The sequence below is a fragment of the Piliocolobus tephrosceles genome, chromosome 1 (assembly GCF_002776525.5).
Source record: "Piliocolobus tephrosceles isolate RC106 chromosome 1, ASM277652v3, whole genome shotgun sequence".
NCBI lineage: Eukaryota > Metazoa > Chordata > Mammalia > Primates > Cercopithecidae > Piliocolobus > Piliocolobus tephrosceles.
Window position 1 is genome coordinate 39,095,325 of NC_045434.1, and position 21,808 is coordinate 39,117,132.

General features: G+C 43.1%; 2 protein-coding genes across 2 annotated transcripts in view; both read left to right on the top strand.

Moving 5' to 3' along the window:
- The first annotated feature begins 2,022 nt into the window (after positions 1-2,022).
- Positions 2,023-2,805, top strand: LOC111536898 (transmembrane epididymal protein 1-like). Its single transcript, XM_023203389.1, has one exon. The coding sequence runs from the start codon at positions 2,023-2,025 to the stop codon at positions 2,803-2,805; it is 783 nt and encodes a 260-aa protein (XP_023059157.1).
- Positions 2,806-9,976: 7,171 nt separating this feature from the next.
- RGSL1 (regulator of G protein signaling like 1) overlaps positions 9,977-21,808 on the top strand; it is a 104,561-nt gene continuing 92,729 nt past the window's right edge. The window contains exons 1-3 of the mRNA XM_031934174.1: positions 9,977-9,989; positions 13,743-13,825; positions 18,619-18,693. Coding sequence (XP_031790034.1) covers positions 9,977-9,989; positions 13,743-13,825; positions 18,619-18,693 — 171 coding nt within the window. The remainder of the gene's footprint in view (positions 9,990-13,742; positions 13,826-18,618; positions 18,694-21,808) is intronic.

Here is a 21,808-nt window from a genome sequence, read left to right on the forward strand (position 1 = left end):
ATAAGCCTGGGACAATGGCACATATGGGAAAGGACTGGAAATGAGACCAGGCCAAAGCATAAGGCTCCTTGAAACTTATTCTAAAGGCATGGATTTTATCTACAAGGCCATGAGATTCCACTGGATAACTTAAATTAGTCAATATCATGATTAGCTCTCAATTCCCAAAGCTCATCTATCTGTTATTTGGAAAGGAACAGATGAGTATTTGAACCTGATTAGACATGTTTCAATAACTCAGAGTTGGTGATACCTGAACACGGGCAGTGGGTGGAGATGGAGTGGAAAGAACTGCCTGGAAAGCTTACTTGTTGTACACTTAAACTGTTTATTTATTTATTCTTATTTATTTACTTATTCTGTTTTCTGTTGCTATAATAGAATATCACAGACTGGGTAATTTACAAAGAACAAAAGCTTATTTGACTCACAGCTCTGGAGGCTTGGAACTCCAAGAGCATGGCACCAGCATCTGGTGAGTGAGGGGCATCACAGAAGGCATCACATGGTGAGTGAGTGCATGAGAGAGAGAGGAAATTGTGCAGAACTCATTCTGTTTATGAAGGACCCACTAAGTATCCACTCCTGTGATAATGGCATTAATCCATTCTTGAGAGTGGAACCCTCATTACCTAATTACCCCTTAAAGGTCCTACCTTTTAATACTGTCACTATGGCAATATTACATTCCAGCATGAGTCTTGGAGTGGGTATTCAAACCACAGTGAAACTGCCTTTGAAAAAATTATGACAGTGAGAGAAATCTAACCTAACTGACTCCATCTTGCATCTAGACTCACAGGCTGACTGTCCTTGCTTATTGCTGAGTATAGGCCAAGCTAACCATGGGAGGAATTTAGTTTATGGTGTAACTTTGAAGCAAGAAAGATAACAGTACCTCCCTAAAACTGACTCCCTCCTTGTTTGGAGACTGAAACTACCTTTGTTTTTCTTGTTGTTGTTTGTTTGTTTGTTTGTTTGTTTGTTTGTGACAGAGTCTCACTCTATAGCCCAGGCTGGACTGCAGCAGCACAATCTCTGCTCACTGCAACCTCCGCCTCTTGGGTTCAGGTGATTCTCCTGCCTCAGTCTCCTGAGTAGCTGGGATTACAGGCACGCACCACCATGCTCAGCTAAATTTTGTACTTTTAGTAGAGATGGGGTTTCACCATGTTGGCCAGGCTGGTCTTGAACTCTGGATCTTAAGTGATCCACCTACCATGGCCTCCCCAAGTGTTGGGATTACAGGCGTGAGCCACCGTACCCAGCCTGAAACTACCTTTGTAAGACTAATGAAAGGCCATAAGATTAGGTGATCATGGCTCTCTGCAGCTTTGACCTCCTGGGCTAAAGGGATCCTCCTGCCTCAGCCTCCAGAATAGCTGAGACTACAGGTGCACACCACTGCACCCAGCTAATTTTAAAATAATTTTTTTTGTTTTTTTATTGGGTAGAGATGAGGTCTCACCATGTTGCCCAGGTTGGTCTCGAACTCCTGGGCTCAAGCAATCCTCCCACCTCAGCTTCCCAAAATACTGGAATTATAGGCATAACTCACTGCGTCTAGCCAAATTTCTGGTGTTTGTAAGTTACAAGTTTATGGTATTTTGTTATAGTAGCCTGAACAGACTAGTACAGGAGTGAGGTAAGGAAGGTAGTGATGTGGTCAAGGGTTAGTGGGAGGAGAGGCAAGAGGGGGACCCTTTAAACATGGTCTCTGAGAATGGCAGACGCCCAAGCATTATGCTGGAGAATATGCTTATTTCATTGCTTGTCAACGGTTAGCTGATTACCAATGAACCAGAGCAGAAGACCAGACGGAAACCATGACACCCACCCCACCATAGGTTTGGGCCTCCTCCAAAACCATTTCCTTTCTGTATGTGGATTCAGTGGGCTGGATAGAGAATATAAGTAAGCCTCAGGAGGCTCCCTCCACATTCTAGAGCCTGGGTGGCCCTGAGTAAATGGTCATTCCTGAGCCTTTTGCTTCTGCCTTTGATCAGACTTACTTTCAGTTCAATGGGAGGCTTTGAGGGTCATCTGTACCCAGGGCTGTCTTTCTTCTTCTATGGACTTTATCATGCACAACTTGTCTCCAGAGCCTTGATATGCAATGCCCCTGTCCAGTATCCACCACGCCATCCCTGGAGCAAAGGAAGATGGGCAAGGCTATGGCAAATATGCTACATTGGGTTGCTGAAGATACTGAGTGCCTGCATTTTAGTAGCCCAAGAATTGCACAGCATTCCTAGACAGTTTGTACTTATCAGCAAGATGTATCATCAGAGAAACTTTATGTTCCGCAAACAGTGGCAGCATCTCACTCTCTATATGACTTTCTTGCTGAGTGGGTGTGTAGACATGGTGAGCCAGAACCTGCTGCCTAAGAGATGTGCTGCTCTAGAGCAAGGTGCCCAAGCTCTGGGCATGTTCATATTTCTGCCCCTGATGGTGTCTCACCTGCAGGACACAGAAGGAGTGGAGCTTCAGTCTCACGTGCTGCTCACCCAGGCCATGTTCCTGCTGACTCTGGTGGTGACCGCAGAGCTGTGGGCTCCCAACATGCTGCTGCTCTGGATCATGAAGGCCTTTTTGTATATGATCACAGGCTCTTGGCTGATGCACATAGGCTTTATGCTGTTCAAACCAATCTCTGGCTATCAATGGATGGATGATGACAGAAATGACATTATGTTTGTCACCACCTTCTTCTGCTGGCATGTGATCTTCAGTGCCATTTTGATGATCTGGATCTATGGCTTCTCCTTTTGGTGGTATTGCTACATTTTTGTTAAGGCCTGAACCTGGATGTGCCACAATTGGTTCTCATTGCCTGCATACTCCAGGACATCTGCATGAGAAGTTGTGGGAGATGGAGCTGCCAGAGAGGAGAATCCTGCATCCTTCTTTCAGAGGTGTCTCATCCTGAGGCATCAGACTTCTCTGGGACAGGCATACCCTCCTTCCCCTTCTGGTTTCTCTCAGTCTCATTTCCTGAGCAGTGTGCAGAGGACAGGAGAATGAAACAAGGCATGCAACTGTGACCCTCACTCTTAGATCCACAAGTATTTCCTTCCCCTCCCCTCTCTCCTCAATTCCAGCAACAGTAATCTGTGTGCCTTGCACATCTCTGCATCCCTCATTCTCCTCCCATGAGGACATTAAAATAAATTCATGAAATCCTGCCTTGGGGCCTTTTTACAAATATCCTTCACCCAGCACATAGAATTCCTACCACTAGTCATATTTAGTACATAATAATCTACCCATTACAATAACCACCTCTTCATTCTTTCTTGTTCTAGACCTCTTCATTTCTCATATTGAAGAGACTGTTTTTGACTCTACAAAAGTCCTAGAATGTTCTTGAGGTCTTTCCTTTGATTACTTTGTGATTTATCAAATGAAACATCGAACCCTTGAAGGTAACTTCTTCCGCAGGATTTTTGTTTTTGTTTTTGTTTTTGTTTAGACAGGGTCTCACTCAATTGTCCAGTTGGAGTGCAGTGATGCAATCATCACTCACTGCAGCCTCAATCTCCTGGGCTCAAGCAATTCTCCCCTCTCAGCCTCCCCAGTAGCTGGGTCTGCAGGTGCAAACCATCATGCCATGCCCAGCTAATTTTTTATTTTTGTAGAGATGAGTTTCCCCTACATTGTCCTGGCTGGTCTCGAACTCCTGGGCTCAAGGGATCTGCCTGCTGCTGCCTCCCAAAATGCTGGGATTACAGATGTGAGCCACCATGCCCGGCCCTCTGCAAGGTTTAATAGAGCAAAGCAACACCCTGCATGTAGTGAGAGCTCAGAGGCTCGTCTGCTTCCAGACTTTCTTCAACCCAGTCTCCCCATGTGTAGAGTTTGGAAAATTCTTCTTCCAGGCCTTTCAGCCCATTGCTCTGTACATATCTTATTGATTCCCAAGCAGTAGACTCTTCTGGAACCACTCCTTTCTGGTTCTCATGTATAATAAAGTTCAATGGCTTGTTTATGCTGCATATTTTTCTTTTTAATCCTCACAAATGTCTTATCAGAGAGGTTTAGAGCTGAGTAATCTGAAACGCAAAAGGGTTAAGAAAGTGGCTTAAGGTAGCTAGATATTTAACTATGTCACATAATGCTATAGCTAGGTGTCAAGGAGGGTAGAACTCCAAATAGATTTAAATTTTTGGGGACTTGCAAAGAGTGCCTTCATGCCTCCCCTTCTGCTTCTCCCCTGCTTTTTTTTTTTTTTTTTTTTTTGAGGCAGAGTCTCACCAGGCTGGAGTGCAGTGGCACAGTCTCGGCTCATTGCAACCTCTGCCTCCTGAGTTCAAGCAATTCTCCTGCCTCAGCCTCCCAAGTAGCTGGGATTACAGGCTCCCACCACCACGCCTGGCTAATTTTTGTATTTTTAGTGGAGGTGGGGTTTCACCATGTCGGCCAGGCTGGTCTTGAACTCCTGACCTCGTGATCCACCCGCTTCGACCTCCCAAAGTGCTGGGATTACAGGCATGAGCCACTGTGCCCAGACACTCCCCTGCTTTCTCCAGGACATGAAGAATCTGTCAAGCTTCCCTCACTCCTGACAAAACTAAAGCATCCAGTTAGGACAGAGGAGGGTGAGAGCAGGGACTCTCCAGGGTGAGAGCAGGGACATCCTTCTTGTTTCCTTTTCTAGTTCCTAGAGCAAATGCATCCTTTGGTTCTGGCCCTACTCTTCCTTTTTAATTTTCTCAGTCAAAAGCGAAGGTGCAGCAGGAATGAGTTGTTTGATTGTCAGGGACCTTCACCACCTGGTTTTGGGGGTTGGTGGGCATTCTCAGTTATTGTGGGGGTGGAGGGTGCTTCCCAATGTCATTGAGAGGTGGGGACTCAGCCACGTCTCAGAATGTGGGATGGCATGCGTGTGCTGGATGTTCGGCATGTGACCAGCAGGCAGCTTCCACAGAAAGCTGACACTTGCGTCGTTGGAACGATCAGGCAACAACGCTGCTCCCCGCTGGAGATGAACAGCGGTCCCTGGTGTGGAAATAAAATATGCCTCAGGTGCAGTTCAGCTTCCATGCTTCTCTCTGGTCCTGGGGACCAGTGGAGCTCTGCAGCATCCCCTGTAGGTTCTGCCCTTTTCCTGGTTGTCACCTCTGGCTCCCAGCCCCTTGCTTCTCCCCCACAACCTTGGATATATTTGCCTTGGCCAAGCCTTGCAGCTCCTTCTTCCTCTAGCTTTGTGGAACCTCCTCTAGTACCCTTGAGGCTGAGGGGGCAGGGAATCTGCTTCTCTGTACATGCTTTCCCATTGATATGGTAAAGTTGGTTTCTACTTCACTCAGGCCTCCCCCTGACTTTTTTTTTTTTTTTTTTTAGACAGGGTTTTGCTCTATCACCCAGGCTGAAATGCAGTGGCACCATCTCAGCTCACTGTAGCCTCGACCTCCTGGCTCAAGCAGTTCTCCTGCCTCAGCTCCCACACAACCCATAAGTCACCCCCAGTAGCTGGGATTACAGATGGCACCACTACACCCAGCAAATTTTTTTTTCTTTTTGATTTTTGTAAAGACTGGGTCTTGTCATGTTGCCCAGGCTGGTCTCAAACTCCTGGGCTCAAGTGATCTTCCAGCCTTGGCCTCCCAAAGTGCTATGAGCCACCACGCCTGGCGACACCTCCCCTTTTTGATATTAAGAGCATATTTTAGATTTTTTAACCTAAAATTGACTTCTTGTTTTTTGCTATTATAATCTTACCTCATCTTGATGCAATATCTTTGACTAAATAGAGGAAAAGTCATCTGTAAGGGTTGGGAAGCAAAACCCAACTATTAGTATTTCAAGATATTATTTCTCCACAAAGATGAAAGTTGAAGAAATACCAAAACCACGTGTTAACCCTTAGACCCATTCTATTTTGAGTACTTTTGAAGCCTTGTTAAATACTAACAAATTCATCTCTTGTAGTAAATGATTGCCTCTAAATATTATATCTCACAACATGTGTCTTCCGGTAAAATAATATTAGCAGGGGCCTGCAAAGCCACAAAGAATTATAGTTAAGGCCAGATATGATGGTGGAATAAGCAGATCTACTATTTGGCTGATAAGGACCTTTCTGTACTCCTCATGTCACAGCAGGTGTGAGCACTCTGACAGTGATCCTAATTACTTTGGAAAGTAAAACGAACTGAAGATTATGTTTGGGGAAAAACAAAAACAAAACCTTCAAATTACAGAGTGGAGTTTTGAAAAGAAAAGTGTAATGTTCAACACCATACACCAGAGGGCATCATATTTACATGAGCCTGGAAAGGGCACTTGCTCTCCATTTGGTCTTGAATGACCCATTTAAACGAAGTGATAGAGGGATAGAGAGAAGAGCAGGAAAAGTATATAACTATTGTCCAAGCACCCAGTAAACATCATGTAGTTCTTCTTCCTGTTAAACTTAGATGCATATAACTCAGCACAGAATTCAGTTAACATAGAGATATGTGTGTATATCTCAAAAACCTTTTGGTCACTCACTCTCTGACCATCTGTTTTTTTTTTTTTTTTTTTTTTTTGAGACAGAGTCTCGCTCTGTTGCCCAGGCTGGAGTGCAGGGGCCGGATCTCAGCTCACTGAAAGCTCCGCGTCCCGGGTTTACGCCATTCTCCTGCCTCAGCCTCCCAAGTAGCTGGGACTACAGGCGCCCGCCACCTCGCCCAGCTAGTTTTTTGTATTTTTTAGTAGAGACGGGGGTTTCACCATGTTAGCCAGGATGGCCTCGATCTCCTGACCTCGTGATCTGCCCATCTCGGCCTCCCAAAGTGCTGGGATTACAGGCTTGAGCCACAGCGCCCGGCCAGTGACCATCTGTTTTATTTGGAGTGAAAATTTATTGTGTGAGTCTTGGAGGGACTGTCTCCCACTACGGATGCCAGAGGGGACCAGACAGTCCCTCTCTTGGCCCTGGCAGTAAGGACATGGATACCCTGTCCTAGACTCAGCAATCAGACCCTCCACCCAGAACTTTTCTTTATGTATATACATTTATATTTATAAATGTATATTTAATTATATATAATGCATATTTAATTTTTAAAATTAAATATATGATATATGCATTTAATTTTTATTTTATTTATTTATTTATGTTTTGAGACGGAGTCTCGCTCTGTCGCCCAGGCTGGAGTGCAGTGGTGCGATCTCGGTTCACTGCAAGCTCTGCCTCCAGGGTTCACACCATTCTCCTGCCTCAGCCTTCCAAGTAGCTGGGACTACAGGCGCCTGCCGCCATGCCTGGCTAATTTTTTGCATTTTTAGTAGAGATGGGGTTTCACTGTGTTAGCCAGGATGGTGTTGATCTCCTGACCTCGTGATCCACCCGCCTCAGCCTCCCGAAGTGCTGGGATTACAGGCGTGAGCCATCGCGCCCGGCCTGCATTTAATTTTTTAAATTAAATATATAACATCTAATTAAATATAGAACATATACACATTTAATTTTAAAAATCATTTTTTAATAGAGGTGGGGTCTTACTATGTTGCCCAGGCTGGTCTCAAACTCCTGGACTCAAGTGATCCACCAGCCTCAGCCTCCCAAAATGCTGGGATTACAGGCGTGAGTTACCATGACCAGCCCAAAACTTTTCATCTTGAAGGAAGACTCAGAAGCTCAGGAGCAATGAGAGGTTATGCACAGCAGTGCCTATGACAACAAACACTCAATGGTGGTGGTGCTAGCAGTAGTAGCACAATAGGGATAACCACAGATGCTGAAAAAGATGTGTTGTAGTTGAAATTGGCTCTGATTTCTACTGGAGATCGTGTTAACCATCAAAAACAAAATAAGAGTAGTTATCATAATAGGCTGTTGAGCCCGTGAGGATATCTGAATGATCTAACCCACAGATTCTTTGTGGTGGTTATTGGTCATGGGGTTCCTTAAAAAAATGTGTGGTCATTCAATAAGATTCTACTGGAGAGTATAAGCTCTGTGATGGCAAGGATTTTAGACTGTTTATTCAGTGATGCATCCCAAACACCTAGAACAGTTTGTGTCACATAGACATGCCCAATAAATATTTGTTGAGTGAATGAATGAATGAACAGGAGCTTAAAATGAGCCATCATGGCAGAGAATCAGGCCCCTCATCCAATTTTCAGCCCTGAGTCAGACCTCGAAGCTCTGAAATGAAAAAAGCATTTTACCCATTAGGAAGAATCTTGCAATATTTTGCAAGTGTTTACTGTGAATATTCTTCCTAATCTTTGCCAAAGAGACCTGCTGTCATTTCCAGGGTAACTGTGCACTTGGGAAAAGGAGATGCCCAGAGTTTTGCATACCAGATCAGATCTAGTAAATGTCAGATCTGAGATGTGAATGCAGCTTTATTTCATTTAGAAACCACTTTTTTTTGTTGTTGTTGAGACACAGTCTCGTTCTGTTGCCTGGGCTGGAGTGCAGTGGTGCCATCTCAGCTCACTGCAACCTCTGCCTTCCAGATTCAAGCTATTCTTGTGTCTCAGCCTTCTGTGTAGCTGGGATTACAGGTGCACACCAGCATACATGGCTAATTTTGTTGTATTTTTAGGAAAGAACGGGCTTCCCCATATTGGCCAGTCTGGTCTCGAACTCCTGTCCTTAACTGATCCACCCACCTTGGCCTCCCAAAGTGCTGGGATTATAGATGTGAGCCACTGCATCTGACCCCAATATTTTCTATATTTGCCTGATGATAATAATTATCTGAGGCACTTGGAAAATATACAGACTCCTGAGCTCCAGCCCTTCTCAATCAGAATTGCAAGGGGAAGGTCCTGGCAGTTTAGATTTTTAACAACAACCCTATCTGTGGGGAAAAGAAAGAGAGATCAGACTGTTACTGTGTCTATATAGAAAGAAGTAGACATTATATAAGCTTTCCTATGAAAGAACACAAACACATTATCATAGCCTGGAGAATCTCCGATAAGGTTACAACCGATTGTAAAAGCGCAGGAACCGATAAGAAAACTACTAAAAGTATAACTTAAAACGTAAACCAATTGTAATGCTGTAACCAGAAGAATTCCCTTGTTTCTCTGTAACTTTACATATCCTGTTTACATCGGGGTATAAGAAGCGAGCGCATGCATTGTTCGGGGCTCTCTTGTATGTTGTGGAACAGAGGGACCAACTTCGAACTTGCAATAAAGATCCTTGCCGCTTGGCTTTGACTCTGGACTCTGGTGGTCTTCTTCGAGGAATAAACGGTCTGGGCATAACACCTACAATCCCAAAACTTTCAAATTCTTTAAACCCTCTCTGGTTGAAGAATTCTATTCTCAGTAATTCTTGGCTAAATTTTGAAGGGTTACAGGGCTTTTAGTCTTTCATCTTAATATTTACTTCCTATTAGGGAAGAACAGGAGAAATGAAGTGTTGTTTAATGAGAAAACCAAGTGCCTGAAGAGCTTTCAGAGAAAGGGAATTCAAGCCTCTTGGAAGCTGATGTTTTAATTTTAATTTTTTAAAGATGAGGTTTCACTCTGTTGCCCAAGCTGAAGTTCAGTGGTGTGATCAGCAGCCTTAAACTCCCGGGCTCAAGCAATGGAGGTTGATGTTTTAAATGGGCAGAATATCCAGGAGATAGTGCTTATTAAAATTACATCAAATTTAATTGTTTACAAGACGCTTAGGAGCTGACTTTAGCAATGCAAAAGTCACCTTAGCATGGGAGAGGTTGGAACAGACAAGAGATCTTGGGCACAATTATAAAGAACTTGTCAAATAAAATAGTATGAACTAAAGGCTTAAGTGTAGGAGGAGTCTTGTATGTCCAAGGGGATTCAGCAGATTAGGTAAGATAAAGTCTTATCTTCAGATTAAGGCCTACACCAGAAGTAAGTAGGTCACTCCAGATAGAATCTGGAACCCCTTAGAGAAGGCATCATTACCTGTTCACAATGGATAAAGTTCTGTTGACTGGGGGATAATTCTGCCCCTAACAAATTACTGTGTCAGGAAAAGCATGACAACATGAGCAGTGCTGGTGAGTCTCTGTGAGGGATGTCTCCAAGGCCTTGAGTCTCTCAAATAAGGCAAACCATTCATCTTCCCAGTGGTTAATAGATCTGAGCCATTCAGGGGCACCATGGGTGACTTTTGTGTTATTCATGCCTTTGTTTTCCTTCTCTTTCTCCTTCTTCCCCTTCCTCCTATCTTCTGCCACCAGATCTTTGAGGGTAGGTCAGGGCCTTATTCATAAGACAACTAAGAGGGAGGAAGTAAAATGTGGATTGGGACAGCTTTCCTCCAGAGAGAAGACTGGTGTGGGGTTTGAGATTATGCAGTGATTTAATTTGTTGCCAAGTCAATATTATCATGGTGTGGAATGGGTGCTAAAAGCCTTCTCAAATTATTAGGAAGTTTGAAGGCAGAACAGGTAAGAAGGAAAAACAAGAATGGAGAAATGAGAGGATGAGGAAGAGAAGGATATACAGAGCCTTGTTTCTGTATCTCCTTAAGACTGTCTTGTCAGTGGCAAGCCCTAGCATAGTCAAGCCCCTTGCCACCAGCAGTGTGTGTAACTATGAAAAACAATCACTGGGGAATTTCTGCCAAACCCCACTTTTCTGCATTCAGATGGGCTCAGTAATGTACTCGTTTAACAAATCCATGTTAGACTCTATGAATGATAAACAAACAAAAGTCCAAAAGATTGAAAATCATTGACTGGGAGCGTTGGCTCATCCTTGCAATCCCAGCACTTTGGGAGGCTGAGGCAGGTGGATTGCCTGAGGTCAGGAGTTCAAGACCAGCCTGGTCAACTTGGTGAAAGCCATCTCTACTGAAAATAGAGAAATTAGCCAGGTATGGTGGCGGGCACCTGTAATCCCAGTTACTCGAGAGGTTGAGACACAAGAATCACTTGAATCTGGGAGGCAAAGGTTGTGGTGAGCCAAGATCATGCCACTGCATTCCAGCCTGGGTGACAGAGTGAGACTTTGGCAAAAAAAAAAAAAAAAAAAAAAAAATTGAAGACTATCTTTTGAAAGAACAATTTATTCTACATTTACAGAACTTAGACATTGTGGAAACACTTTTAGAGCCTAGAAATAGGAAGGTGAAAAAACAAAGTCCCTCCTCTCATACGCTCAGTTTGATGAGGAAGACAGATATATCAATGAATAAAAACAGTAAGACTTGTTAATTGTAATAATGGAGGATATACGTGATGGTGTAGGGACCATTGTGGTAGATTCTACCATTCTTGGTTCACCAAGAAGATTATATGTAAACCAGTTCTTAATGGATGACTATTAATTTGTGAGCTGACTGTGCTTGAGAAAACATTTTAAGCAATGGGAATATGGGAACAAAGATGTGGAGGTTTCAAGTGAGAGTACCTAGCACATGCAGAAAATAGCAATGTCTTGGCTTAGCTTGCAAACAGGAGGCAGAGAGTGTGGAGAGGCAGGAAATGAGGCTGGGAGGAAACTCAAAGGCCAGATGGGGTGAAGCCTCAGATACTATACTAGAAAGTTTGGATTTTACCTTCTAGGACATCGAGGAGATTTTGAAAGACTTTAACAATAATATCAACAGATTATGGCGGCAGTATGTGGAGGGTGGTTGGAAGGACAAGAGGTGGGAGCTAGGGAGACCAGTTAAGAAGCTGATGCGATAGTCTAGGTGAGAGAGCATAGAGACCTATAATGGAAGAGTAACTTTATGGATGGAAATAAGAAGACAGATTCCAAAGATAGGTACAAAGAGAAACCATATAGCATAGTCCCCCATTGCATGTGGGGGGCGTAAAGGGGAGAGAGGGAGAACAAGAGAGCAAGAGTGAGAGAGATTGAGAGTGAGAGTGAGAGACAGGGACAGAGACAGAGAGAAGAGTCTCAGTTTTTTGGATTAGATCATTTATAGAATGATGATTCCAGTAACTGGGACTGGGAATGTAGGAAAAGAAGCAGGTGGGAGGTCTGGACACATTGAACAAGTTGAGATGAAAGTGCCTACTGGATGTGCACACAGATCTGGCCCATAACTCATGTACATTTAAAATCAGAGTCAAGAAGAAAAGTCTGGACTGAAAACACAGATTTTGGAATCATCCATATGGAATAGATTAAATAAATCAAAGACTGCTTATAAAAAGAAGAGCAGAGGGCTTGGGAAGGGTACAGATAAAACACACATAACACTTAACAGCAAGAAAAAAGATGTATGTGAACAGAGGGCAAGTGCTGATACCAGCTCTGTCACTCACAATAGTGTTTGTCTGGGTTTCTTTTTTTTTTTTTTTTTGAGACAGAATCTCACTCTGTTGCTCAGGCTGGAGTGCAGTGGTGTGATCTCAGCTCACTGCAACCTCCACTTCCTGGCTTTAAGCAATTCTCCTGCCTCAGCCTCCCAAGTAGCTGGGATTACAGGCTCCCGCCACTACACCTGGCTAATTTTTGTATTTTTAGTAGAGACAGGGTTTCATGTTGGTCAGGCTGGTCTTGAATTCCTGGCCTCAAGCAATCCACCAGCCTCAGCCTCCCAAAGATTACAGGGATAAGCTGCCATGCCTGACCAGGAGTTTCTAATTCTATTTCTATTATATGAAGTCAACAACCACCCAGTGTCATCAGGAAAAATGATCATTTAGTTTTCTTATGTTATCATAACTACATGTTCGTGACTGTGCATGGCACTTACTGTCCTCATCAGATGCTATCCTCATCAGATGCTTAGATTGAGAGATGAGCTTAGGACATAATATTCGGACCCATTTTTCAGTCTTTCATTATGAACTTTGGGTATGACTGAGTAATGTTGGGCCATTGATCAAACAATTAGTTTATTATTCACTAGTTGACCATTGTCCTCTAAGGAGCATAGGCAGTAAATTAAAGGAAGGAGTTAGTTGTTTTGTTCACCTGGGGTCTCCGTGTTTGGCTTTATGACATTCAACATTCATCTCCTTGACTTAACTTGGGCAGCATGATGATCACACCTGAGAGAAGTAATAATTATGTTGCATGATGAAATTAGCATTCAAGAAAGCTCTTGTCAGGCTGTAATGCTGGACCAAACCTACCAAGCTGAAATTTGACTGGAATAAATGCACATTCCTGCCCCTGGTTTCTGAAATGTGACTGCGTAAGTAAAAGCATAATGGAGTTAATAGTGTAATATGAGAGCCCCCAAAACTAACCCCATTTTAGGCCCCATTATGTTAGCATCAGATGCAACCTAGGCAAGAGTTCTCTTATGTTCTGCTCTGGGAAGCATTTGAAGTGTTTCAGTTGTGAGTACCACTCCAGCCAATGAGAGAACCAGATGGAGAGAAGGCCGTGTGAGGAATGGGTTGAAGAACTGCTTGGTGACTAGCCAGTGGGGTTGGTGGTAAGCAGACATCTGTGATGTCTTTATAAATACTGGAAGCACTGTCTCTTTTAAGGGGACTTAAGTGAATTCTGTCAAGCTTCAGAGGGCATAATCTTTACACATAGAAGGTAAAGGAATATAGTCACAGTGGGAAACAAGAAATCTACCACTTCGCCTTCTTCATAAATGGAATGGGCATACCTGTGAGTGAGTGAGCTCCCCACAGCTGGGAGTGTTTAAGCAGAACGATATTGAAAAAGAGAGTCCAGGAGAAGGGGAGAAATTGAATTGGATAACCCTAAAGGCTGTCATCATGCTGAGATTTGGCAATGTGAAATGATCCATTCGATTGCTTCATTTTCTGAACCTGAATGCGATTCTGATTCATGTTTTGTTTTTTTATTTCTCTCTCTCCATGTAGAGATAATCGGTTCTACAAATCTTATAATTCTGCTAGAGGATGAAATCTTTGCCGATTTTTTCAACACATTTCTTTCCCTCCCGGTAAGCATTCTCAGCTTTAAATACAAATATTTCATTAGCAGCTGAGTAGGGAATCTCACAGAGCTGAGTGACTTTTTTGTTTGCTTATTGTTATTTGGGGTTTTACTAAATTTCTTCTTAAATAAAAAAACTCTTTTAATTTGAGCAAATAAACATGAACCAGAACCACCTTTAAAATCTCCAAAAGCTTCCCATGGTTGATGTCCTCAGATCCTAAATCCCCAGCCTCCTTACTTGCTTTTACCTGTCCGAAGGTACTTCCCATCACACCCTCTGCTGATTCCCAGTGCTCTGGTGACATAGGCTCTATCCTCACTGGGTATCCCTGGCATTCCCCCACCTCTGAACCTCTGCTTGGGCTATGTTTGTTTTCTGCCAGGAATACCTTTCCCGTAGTTCCACCTATGAAAATCTTAAATATTCTTCAAATATCTGCTTAAATTCCATTCTCCTTAAGGAATTCCTAGGTCCTCAGCATTGGAACCTCCTGATGGGAACTTCTCTGCTTCTGAGCCCCTTGGCACTTTGCAACTCTCTTGAGTTGCATGTGTGTGTGTGTGTGTGTGTGTGTGTGTGTGTGTGTGTGTGTGGACCCCAGTAGATTATGAGACAGTGAATTCCTGCAGGACAAGGACTGAGGATTATTTATTCTGCTCTACTCCCTTTACTAGGTGTTCAGCATATAGCGATGGTTGTTGACTGGAACAAGCCTATCTATTTCCTTAATCTATGCAACTAAAACAGACCTCAAACATCCAAGTATTCTTAAACCCAAACCTGGACTTATCCTGAATCTGTTTTGGTTTAAATGCTCGGTGACATTTTAACACTGGTGCCTTTTGAATTGTGGCTCATCTTGATGCACCATTTGCCGTGAGAGGGTATACAGTAAAAGGCGAAATTTCAGTTAAGTGGGAAAAACACCCTCTATATCCCACAGTGGTTATCGGGTAGTTACTTTGTGCCCGCCCCTGGGCTGGGCTTAGTATTGGGGAGGCACATATTAATGACACCATCCCTGCATCCCTGTCCTCATGGAATTCCCAGTCCAGTGGGAGAGATATTTAGAAGGTCTGGGTGACATGACAGAATTTTTCAGGAGTCAGTGAGAGTACAGTACTCACGAGACAGAGAGATCATCCCTACCTGGAAAAGTCAGGAAAAGCTGACACAAGCCAAATATTAAAAGACAAGGAGGTACTTGTCAGTTAACTGGAAGCGGAAGGTGAGGAGGAAAGGATGCATAAAGAAATAGGAGGAGGCCAGGCACCGTGGCTCATGCCTGTAGTCCCAGCAATTTGGGAGGCCAAGGTCAGGGGATCACCTGAGTTTGAGAGTTTGAGACCAGCCTAGCCAACATGGTGAAACACGTCTCTACTAAAAATACAAAAATTAGCTGGACGTGGTGGCGGGAGCCTGTAATCCCAGCTACTTGGGAGGCTGAGGCACGAGAATCACCTGAGCCCAGGAGGCAGAGGTTGTAGTGAGCCGAGATCGCACCACTGCATTCCAGCCTGAGTGAGAGCAAGACTCCACCTCAAAAAAATAAAAAATAAATAAAATAAATAAAAATAGGAGGAAAAGACTACAGAGTAAGTAGCAAGAAAAGCAAAAGCCTTATAGACAGAACAGAAAGGAAAGGCACCAAAGAATACAATCCTTTGATACTTTGGGGCAAGTCGTAAGTAACTCAGAAAGGCTGAAGAATGGTTGTGCGGGTGAGACACACACCACAAGAGGTAAGCTGCACAGGCAGGCTGTGCCAAGCCCTGGAGATCTGGCAAACTATGCCTAGGAGTTTGGACACTACCCTAAGGCGTTAGAGAGCCATCGAAGGATTTGAAGTAAAGGAGTAACATGTTCAGGCTTTCATTTGAGAAAACTACTCTGCAGAGGTCTGGCCAATGGGTGGGCAGGAGACCTTAAAGGAGGAAGGGAAAGTGGTTAGGAGGTTGTTTCAATCATCTAGGTGGCAAGTAATGAGGGTCTAAAGGGAAAGGGGAGAAGGGGATGGGATAAGTAGAGGAGACTGTTAACAAAACAAAATATAGGACCATGTCACTGTTTAAATATTGGGCGAGGTGGTAACAGGAAGAAAGGAAGCAAGGGTAATAGATTTGGGTGCTTAGATGGATGGTGGTGTCAGGCAACAGGATTAAAATCAGGATAAGGAAGAGGCCTCTCTGAGAGTGGGTCTTTCATGTGTTTCTCATTCTTACTATTGTCTCTGCCACTGTCTTAATGAAGGTTTCAGAAGTAATCTTTTTTTTTTTTTTTTTTGAGACATATTTTGCCTTTGTTGCCCAAGCTGAAGTGCAGTGGCACAATCCTGGCTCACTGCCAACTCCACCTTCCAGGTTCAAGTGATTCTCCCACCTCAGCCTCCCAAGTAGCTGGGACTATAGGCGTGCACCACCACGCCCAGCTAATTTTTTGTGTTTTTAGTAGAGATAGGGTTTCTCCATGTTGGTCAGGCTGATTTCAAACTCCTGGCCTCAGATGATCTGCTTGCCTTGGCCTCCCAAAGTGCTGGGATTACAGGTGAGAGCCACCACGCCCAGTCAAGAAGTAATCTTAAGACCTGTTAATCAGTCAATTCACCAACACAATTAAATCATCTCACAATAATGTTCTAGAAATAGAGAGTGATATGGGGAGGGAGTTCCAGCCAAGAGTATAAGAAAGTCCTGACCACTTAGGCAGCTATGGCCTATAAAGAGAGCCAGCAGTAGTAGTTCATGTTGAATACTCCTTAAGTTTACAAATTTCTACCACTTAACTCCCATAGTCACCATGTGAAGTAGGAAGTATTTTCCCTTTTTACCAATGGATCTCAGAAGTTAAATGATTTGCTGTAATCCCAGCACTTTGGGAGGGCAAGGCAGGTGGATCACTTGAGGTCAAGAGTTTGAGAGCAGCCTGGCCAACATGGTGAAACCCCATCTCTAATAAAAATACAAAAATTAGCCAGGCATGGTGGCACATGCCTGTAATTCCAGCGACTAGGGAGGCTGAGGTAGGAGAATCACTTGAACCCGGGAGACAGAGGTTGCAGTGAGCCGAGATTGTGCCACTGCACTCCAGCCCAGGTGACAGAGCGAGACTCCATCAAAAAAAAGTTAAATGATATGCCTAAGATCACACACTGAATCTGGGGCAGTTCTAGGAGCTGACCAAGTCTGCTGGCTCCAGGACTGATGTGTTTTCCACTGTAGCCTGTGCCCTCTATGGTATAAATGTCGGGTAGTGAAACTGCTTCCAAACCCCATTCCTACATAATCTCACAACTTCACAGTCCTACAGCCACTCCTTAAAGGTAGCTTAACATACCAGTCAGGGTGTATTGTGTTACAGACTGAGTGCAGAGCAGAGAGAGATCCCTAAGGACTGAGTCTCCTTTGCAGATTTTTAACTGTAAAATACAGACAGCAACATCACCTTCCTTCAGCACCTCACAGCCAGGGACAAGGGACAAATGAGATTGAGGGAAGAGGGCCATACACTAACAAAAGTGTGGGGCTGTTTACTTGGGGAGATGGTCAGACTGACATGATGTGCTGAGAGTTCAGTTAGGAATTGGAGCTTCAGCCCCTCTAGTTTTCTGCAAATACTTCTGGGACACTTTGAAGACATTTTGTTGTCCATGGTGAGACTGCTTAAGTTTACAAAGCTGTAAACATTGAAGTCCTTTCCCATCTACTTCAAAGGTGGTTGCCCAGGTGACAGTCTCTTTTCCATGACAAAGGGGGATGGTATACTAGAATTAACGTTATCAATTTTGGACACTCTCAATGCCTCCCTGCCAAGACCAGCTCGATGAGGGAGACCCTAACCCAGTGGCGCTAGAGGAATTAAAGACAAACACATAGAAATATAGAGGTGTGAAGTGGGAAATCAGGGGTCTCACAGCTTTCAGAGCTGAGAGCCCCAAACAGAGATTTACCCAAATATTTATTAACAGCAAAACAGTCATTAGTATTGTTTCTATAGATATTAAATTAACTAAAATATCCCTCAGGGGAAATGAAGGGATGGGCCGAATTAAAGGAATAGGTTGGGCTAGTTAACTGCAGCAGGAGCATGTCCTTAAGGCACGGACCACTCATGCTATTGTTTGTGGCTTAAGAATGTCTTTAAGCTATTTCCACCCTGGGCGGGCCAGGTGTTCCTTGCCCTCATTCCTGTAAACCCACAACCTTCCAGCGTGGGCGTTAGGGCCATTATGAACATGTGACAGTGCTGCAGAGATTTTGTTTATAGCCAGTTTTAGGGCCAGTTTATGGCCAGATTTTGGGGGGCTTGCTCCCAACACCTCCCTATGTAATCTGTATCCCCAGTCTCCACATCTTTAGTTCTCTCTGTCTTCTCCAGTTTAGGTAAATCCAAAGCTATTTTTCACTGGGAAAACATTTTAGACATTTGCTTTAACTCTCTAAGTCCAGGGAGAAAAGTGAATACTGAATACACAAAGTAAATACATTCTAATATCATGGGCCTTGGCCTTTGCACACAAGCAAATAGCTCTCAGGTTGGCTCAGGCTCCGCAGGAAAGACAAGTCCCAGGTTGGGGCATGGTGGAGCCAAAAGATAAATGAATCTTGCAATTCAGTCTGTTTAGAGCTTTTTTGCATGTGTGCAGGGCAAGATGATGCAGTAGAATAAATTTAAGAATTAATGTCCCTTGAAAGAAAAGAGCCGTGGAACCTCCCTTCCTCTGTGGCTGCAGATGGACTGTGTCATATACATGAAGAGAAGCTCTACTCCCTTGACTGTTTCCTAGCTTTCTTTTGTAGGTTTTTGGTCAGACACCATTTTATACTGTTGAAAATTCACAGTGGAGCTTGTGGCCAGAAATACCTTGTAACTTGGTGAGTAAAATTCTTCAGAGGTACAGGGTTTAGGGTAGAGGATACAGGAACTATATCTGTTTTTTGTTGTTAATTTGTTTTTATTTTTGTTTTTGTTTTTGAGATGGGGGTCTATTCAGTCACCCAGACTGCAGTGCAGTGGTGCGATCTTGGTTCGCTGCAACCTTTGCCTCCCTGGCTCAAGTAATCCTCCCACCTAAGCCTCCCAAGTAGCTGGGACCACACAGGCACATGCCACCATGCCTGGCTAAGTTTTGTATTTTTGGTAGAGACCGAGGGCTGGTCTCAAGCTACTGAGCTCGAGCAATCCACCTGCTTAGGCCTCCCAAATTGCTGGGATTACAGGCAGGAGCCACCTTGCCTGGCCTGAGGGAACTATTTGATATGTGAATTGGGAGAGGGAGAAAAAGAGGAAGTCCAGAGGGTAACTATAGGAGAAATTGTAAAGCAGGTGAGTAGAACTAACAACATCAATCCAGGTCAACACTTCTCCTTTTTACATTTTTTACTTCTTATCCAAGGAATTGCTGGTGAATCCTTTCCATAATATTCTAGTCCATAGTTAGCAAATGTGATTCTCATGTCTACAGTGATAGGTTAGACACTTGGGAAACTGTGCTGAGAAGAACTTTAAGGGCACATCTAAGCAAGAAAGAGTCTGGGAATTGACTGGCAATGTCTTTGATGGGTGTGGGATGGAAAGTGGCAGCCCATGGGCCACATAATTATTATGAGTATGCATTATCAGATGTAGATTCAGATGCTTCTCTGCAATTTCATTTTTTTTTTTTTTTGTCTAAATAGTTTAGCATCTTTTTTTTATTATTATACTTTATGTTCTAGGGTACATGTGCACAACATGCAGGTTTGTTACATATGTATCCATGTGCCATGTTGGCGTGCTGCACCCATTAACTCGTCATTTACATTAGGTATATCTCCTAATGCTATCCCTCCCCTCTCCACCCACCCCACAACAGGCCCCGGTGTGTGATGTTCCCCTTCCTGTGTCCAAGTGATCTCATTGTTAAATTCCCACCTATGAGTGAGAACATGCGGTATTTGGTTTTCTGTTCTTGTGATAGTTTGCTGAGAATGATAGTTTCCAGCTGCATCCATGACGAACTCATCCTTTTTTATGGCTGCATAGTATTCCATGGTGTATATGTGCCACATTTTCTTAATCCAGTCTGTCACTGATGGACATTTGGGTTGGTTCCAAGTCTTCACTATTGTGAATAGTGTCGCAATAAACATATGTGTGCATGTGTCTTTATAGCAGCATGATTTATAATCCTTTGGGTATATCCCCAGTAATGGGATGGCTGGGTCAAATGGTATTTCTAGTTCTAGATCCCTGAGGAATCACCACACTGTCTTCCACAATGGTCGAACTAGTTTACAGTCCCGCCAACAGTGTAAAAGTGTTCCTATTTCTCCACATCCTCTCCAGCACCTGTTGTTTCCTGACTTTTTAATGACTGCCATTCTAACTAGTGTGAGATGGTATCTCATTGTGGTTTTGATTTGCATTTCTCTGATGGCTAGTGATGATGAGCATTTTTTCATGTGTCTGTTGGCTGCATAAATGTCTTCTTTTGAGAAGTGTCTGTTCATATCCTTCGCCCACTTTTTGATGGGGTTGTTTTTTTTTTCTTGTAAATTTGAGTTCTTTGTAGGTTCTGGATATTAACCCTTTGTCAGATGAGTAGACTGCAAAAATTTTCTCCCATTCTGTAGGTTGCCTGTTCACTCTAATGGTAGTTTCTTTTTCTGTGTAGAAGTTCTTTAGTTTAATTAGGTCCCATTTGTCAATCTTGGCTTTTGTTGCCATTGCTTCTGGTGTTTTAGACATGAAGTACTTGCCCATGCCTATGTCCTGACTTGTATTGCCTAGGTTTTCTTCTAGGGTTTTTATGGCTTTAGGTCTAACATTTAAGTCTCTAATCCATCTTGAATTAATTTTTGTATAAGGTGTAAAGAAGAGATCTAGTTTCAGGTTTCTACTTATGGCTAACCAGTTTTCCCAGCACCATTTTTTAAATAGGGAATCCTTTCCCTATTTCTTGTTTTTGTCAGGTTTGTCAAAGATCAGATGGTTGTAGATATGTGATATTATTTCTGAGGGCTCTGTTCTGTTCCATTGGTCTATATCTCTGTTTTGGTACCAGTACCATGCTGTTTTGGTTACTGTAGCCTTGTAGTATAGTTTGAAATCAGGTAGCGTGATGCCTCCAGCTTTGTTCTTTTGGCTTAAGATTGTCTTGGCAATGTGGGCTCTTTTTTGGTTCCATATGAACTTTAAAGTATTTTTTTCCAATTCTGTGAAGAAAGTCATTGGTAGCTTAATGGGGATGGCATTGAATCTATAAATTACCTTGGACAGTATGGCCATTTTCACGATATTGATTCTTCCTATCCATGAGCATGGAATGTTCTTCCATTTGTTTGTGTCCTCTTTTATTTCATTGAGCAGTGATTTGTAGTTCTCTTTGAAGAGGTCCTTCACATCCCTTATAAGTTGGATTCCTAGGTATTTTATTCTCTTTGAAGCAATTGTATTTTATTCTCATTGAAGCAATTATGAATGGGAGTTCATTCATGATTTGGCTCTCTGTTTGTCTGTTATTGGTGTATAATAATGCTTGTGATTTTTGCACATTGATTTTGTATCCTGAGACTGCTGAAGTTGCTTATCAGCTTAAGGAGATTGTGGACTGAGATGATGGGGTTTTCTAAATATACAATCATGTCATCTGCAAAGAGGGGCAATTTGACTTCCTCTTTTCTGAATTAAATACCCTTTATATCTTTCTCTTGCCTGATTACCCTGGCCAGAACTTCCAACACTATGTTGAATAGGAGTGGTGAGAGAGGGCATCCCTGTCTTGTGCCAGTTTTCAAAGGGAATGCTTCCAGTTTTTGCCCATTCGGTATGATATTGGCTGTGGGTTTGTCATAAATAGCTCTTATTATTTTGAGATATGTTCCATCAATACTGAATTTATTGAGAGTTTTTAGGCTGAAGGGCTGTTGAATTTTGTCAAAGGCCTTTTCTGCATCTATTGAGATAATCATGTGGTTTTTGTCTTTGGTTCTGCTTGTATACTGGATT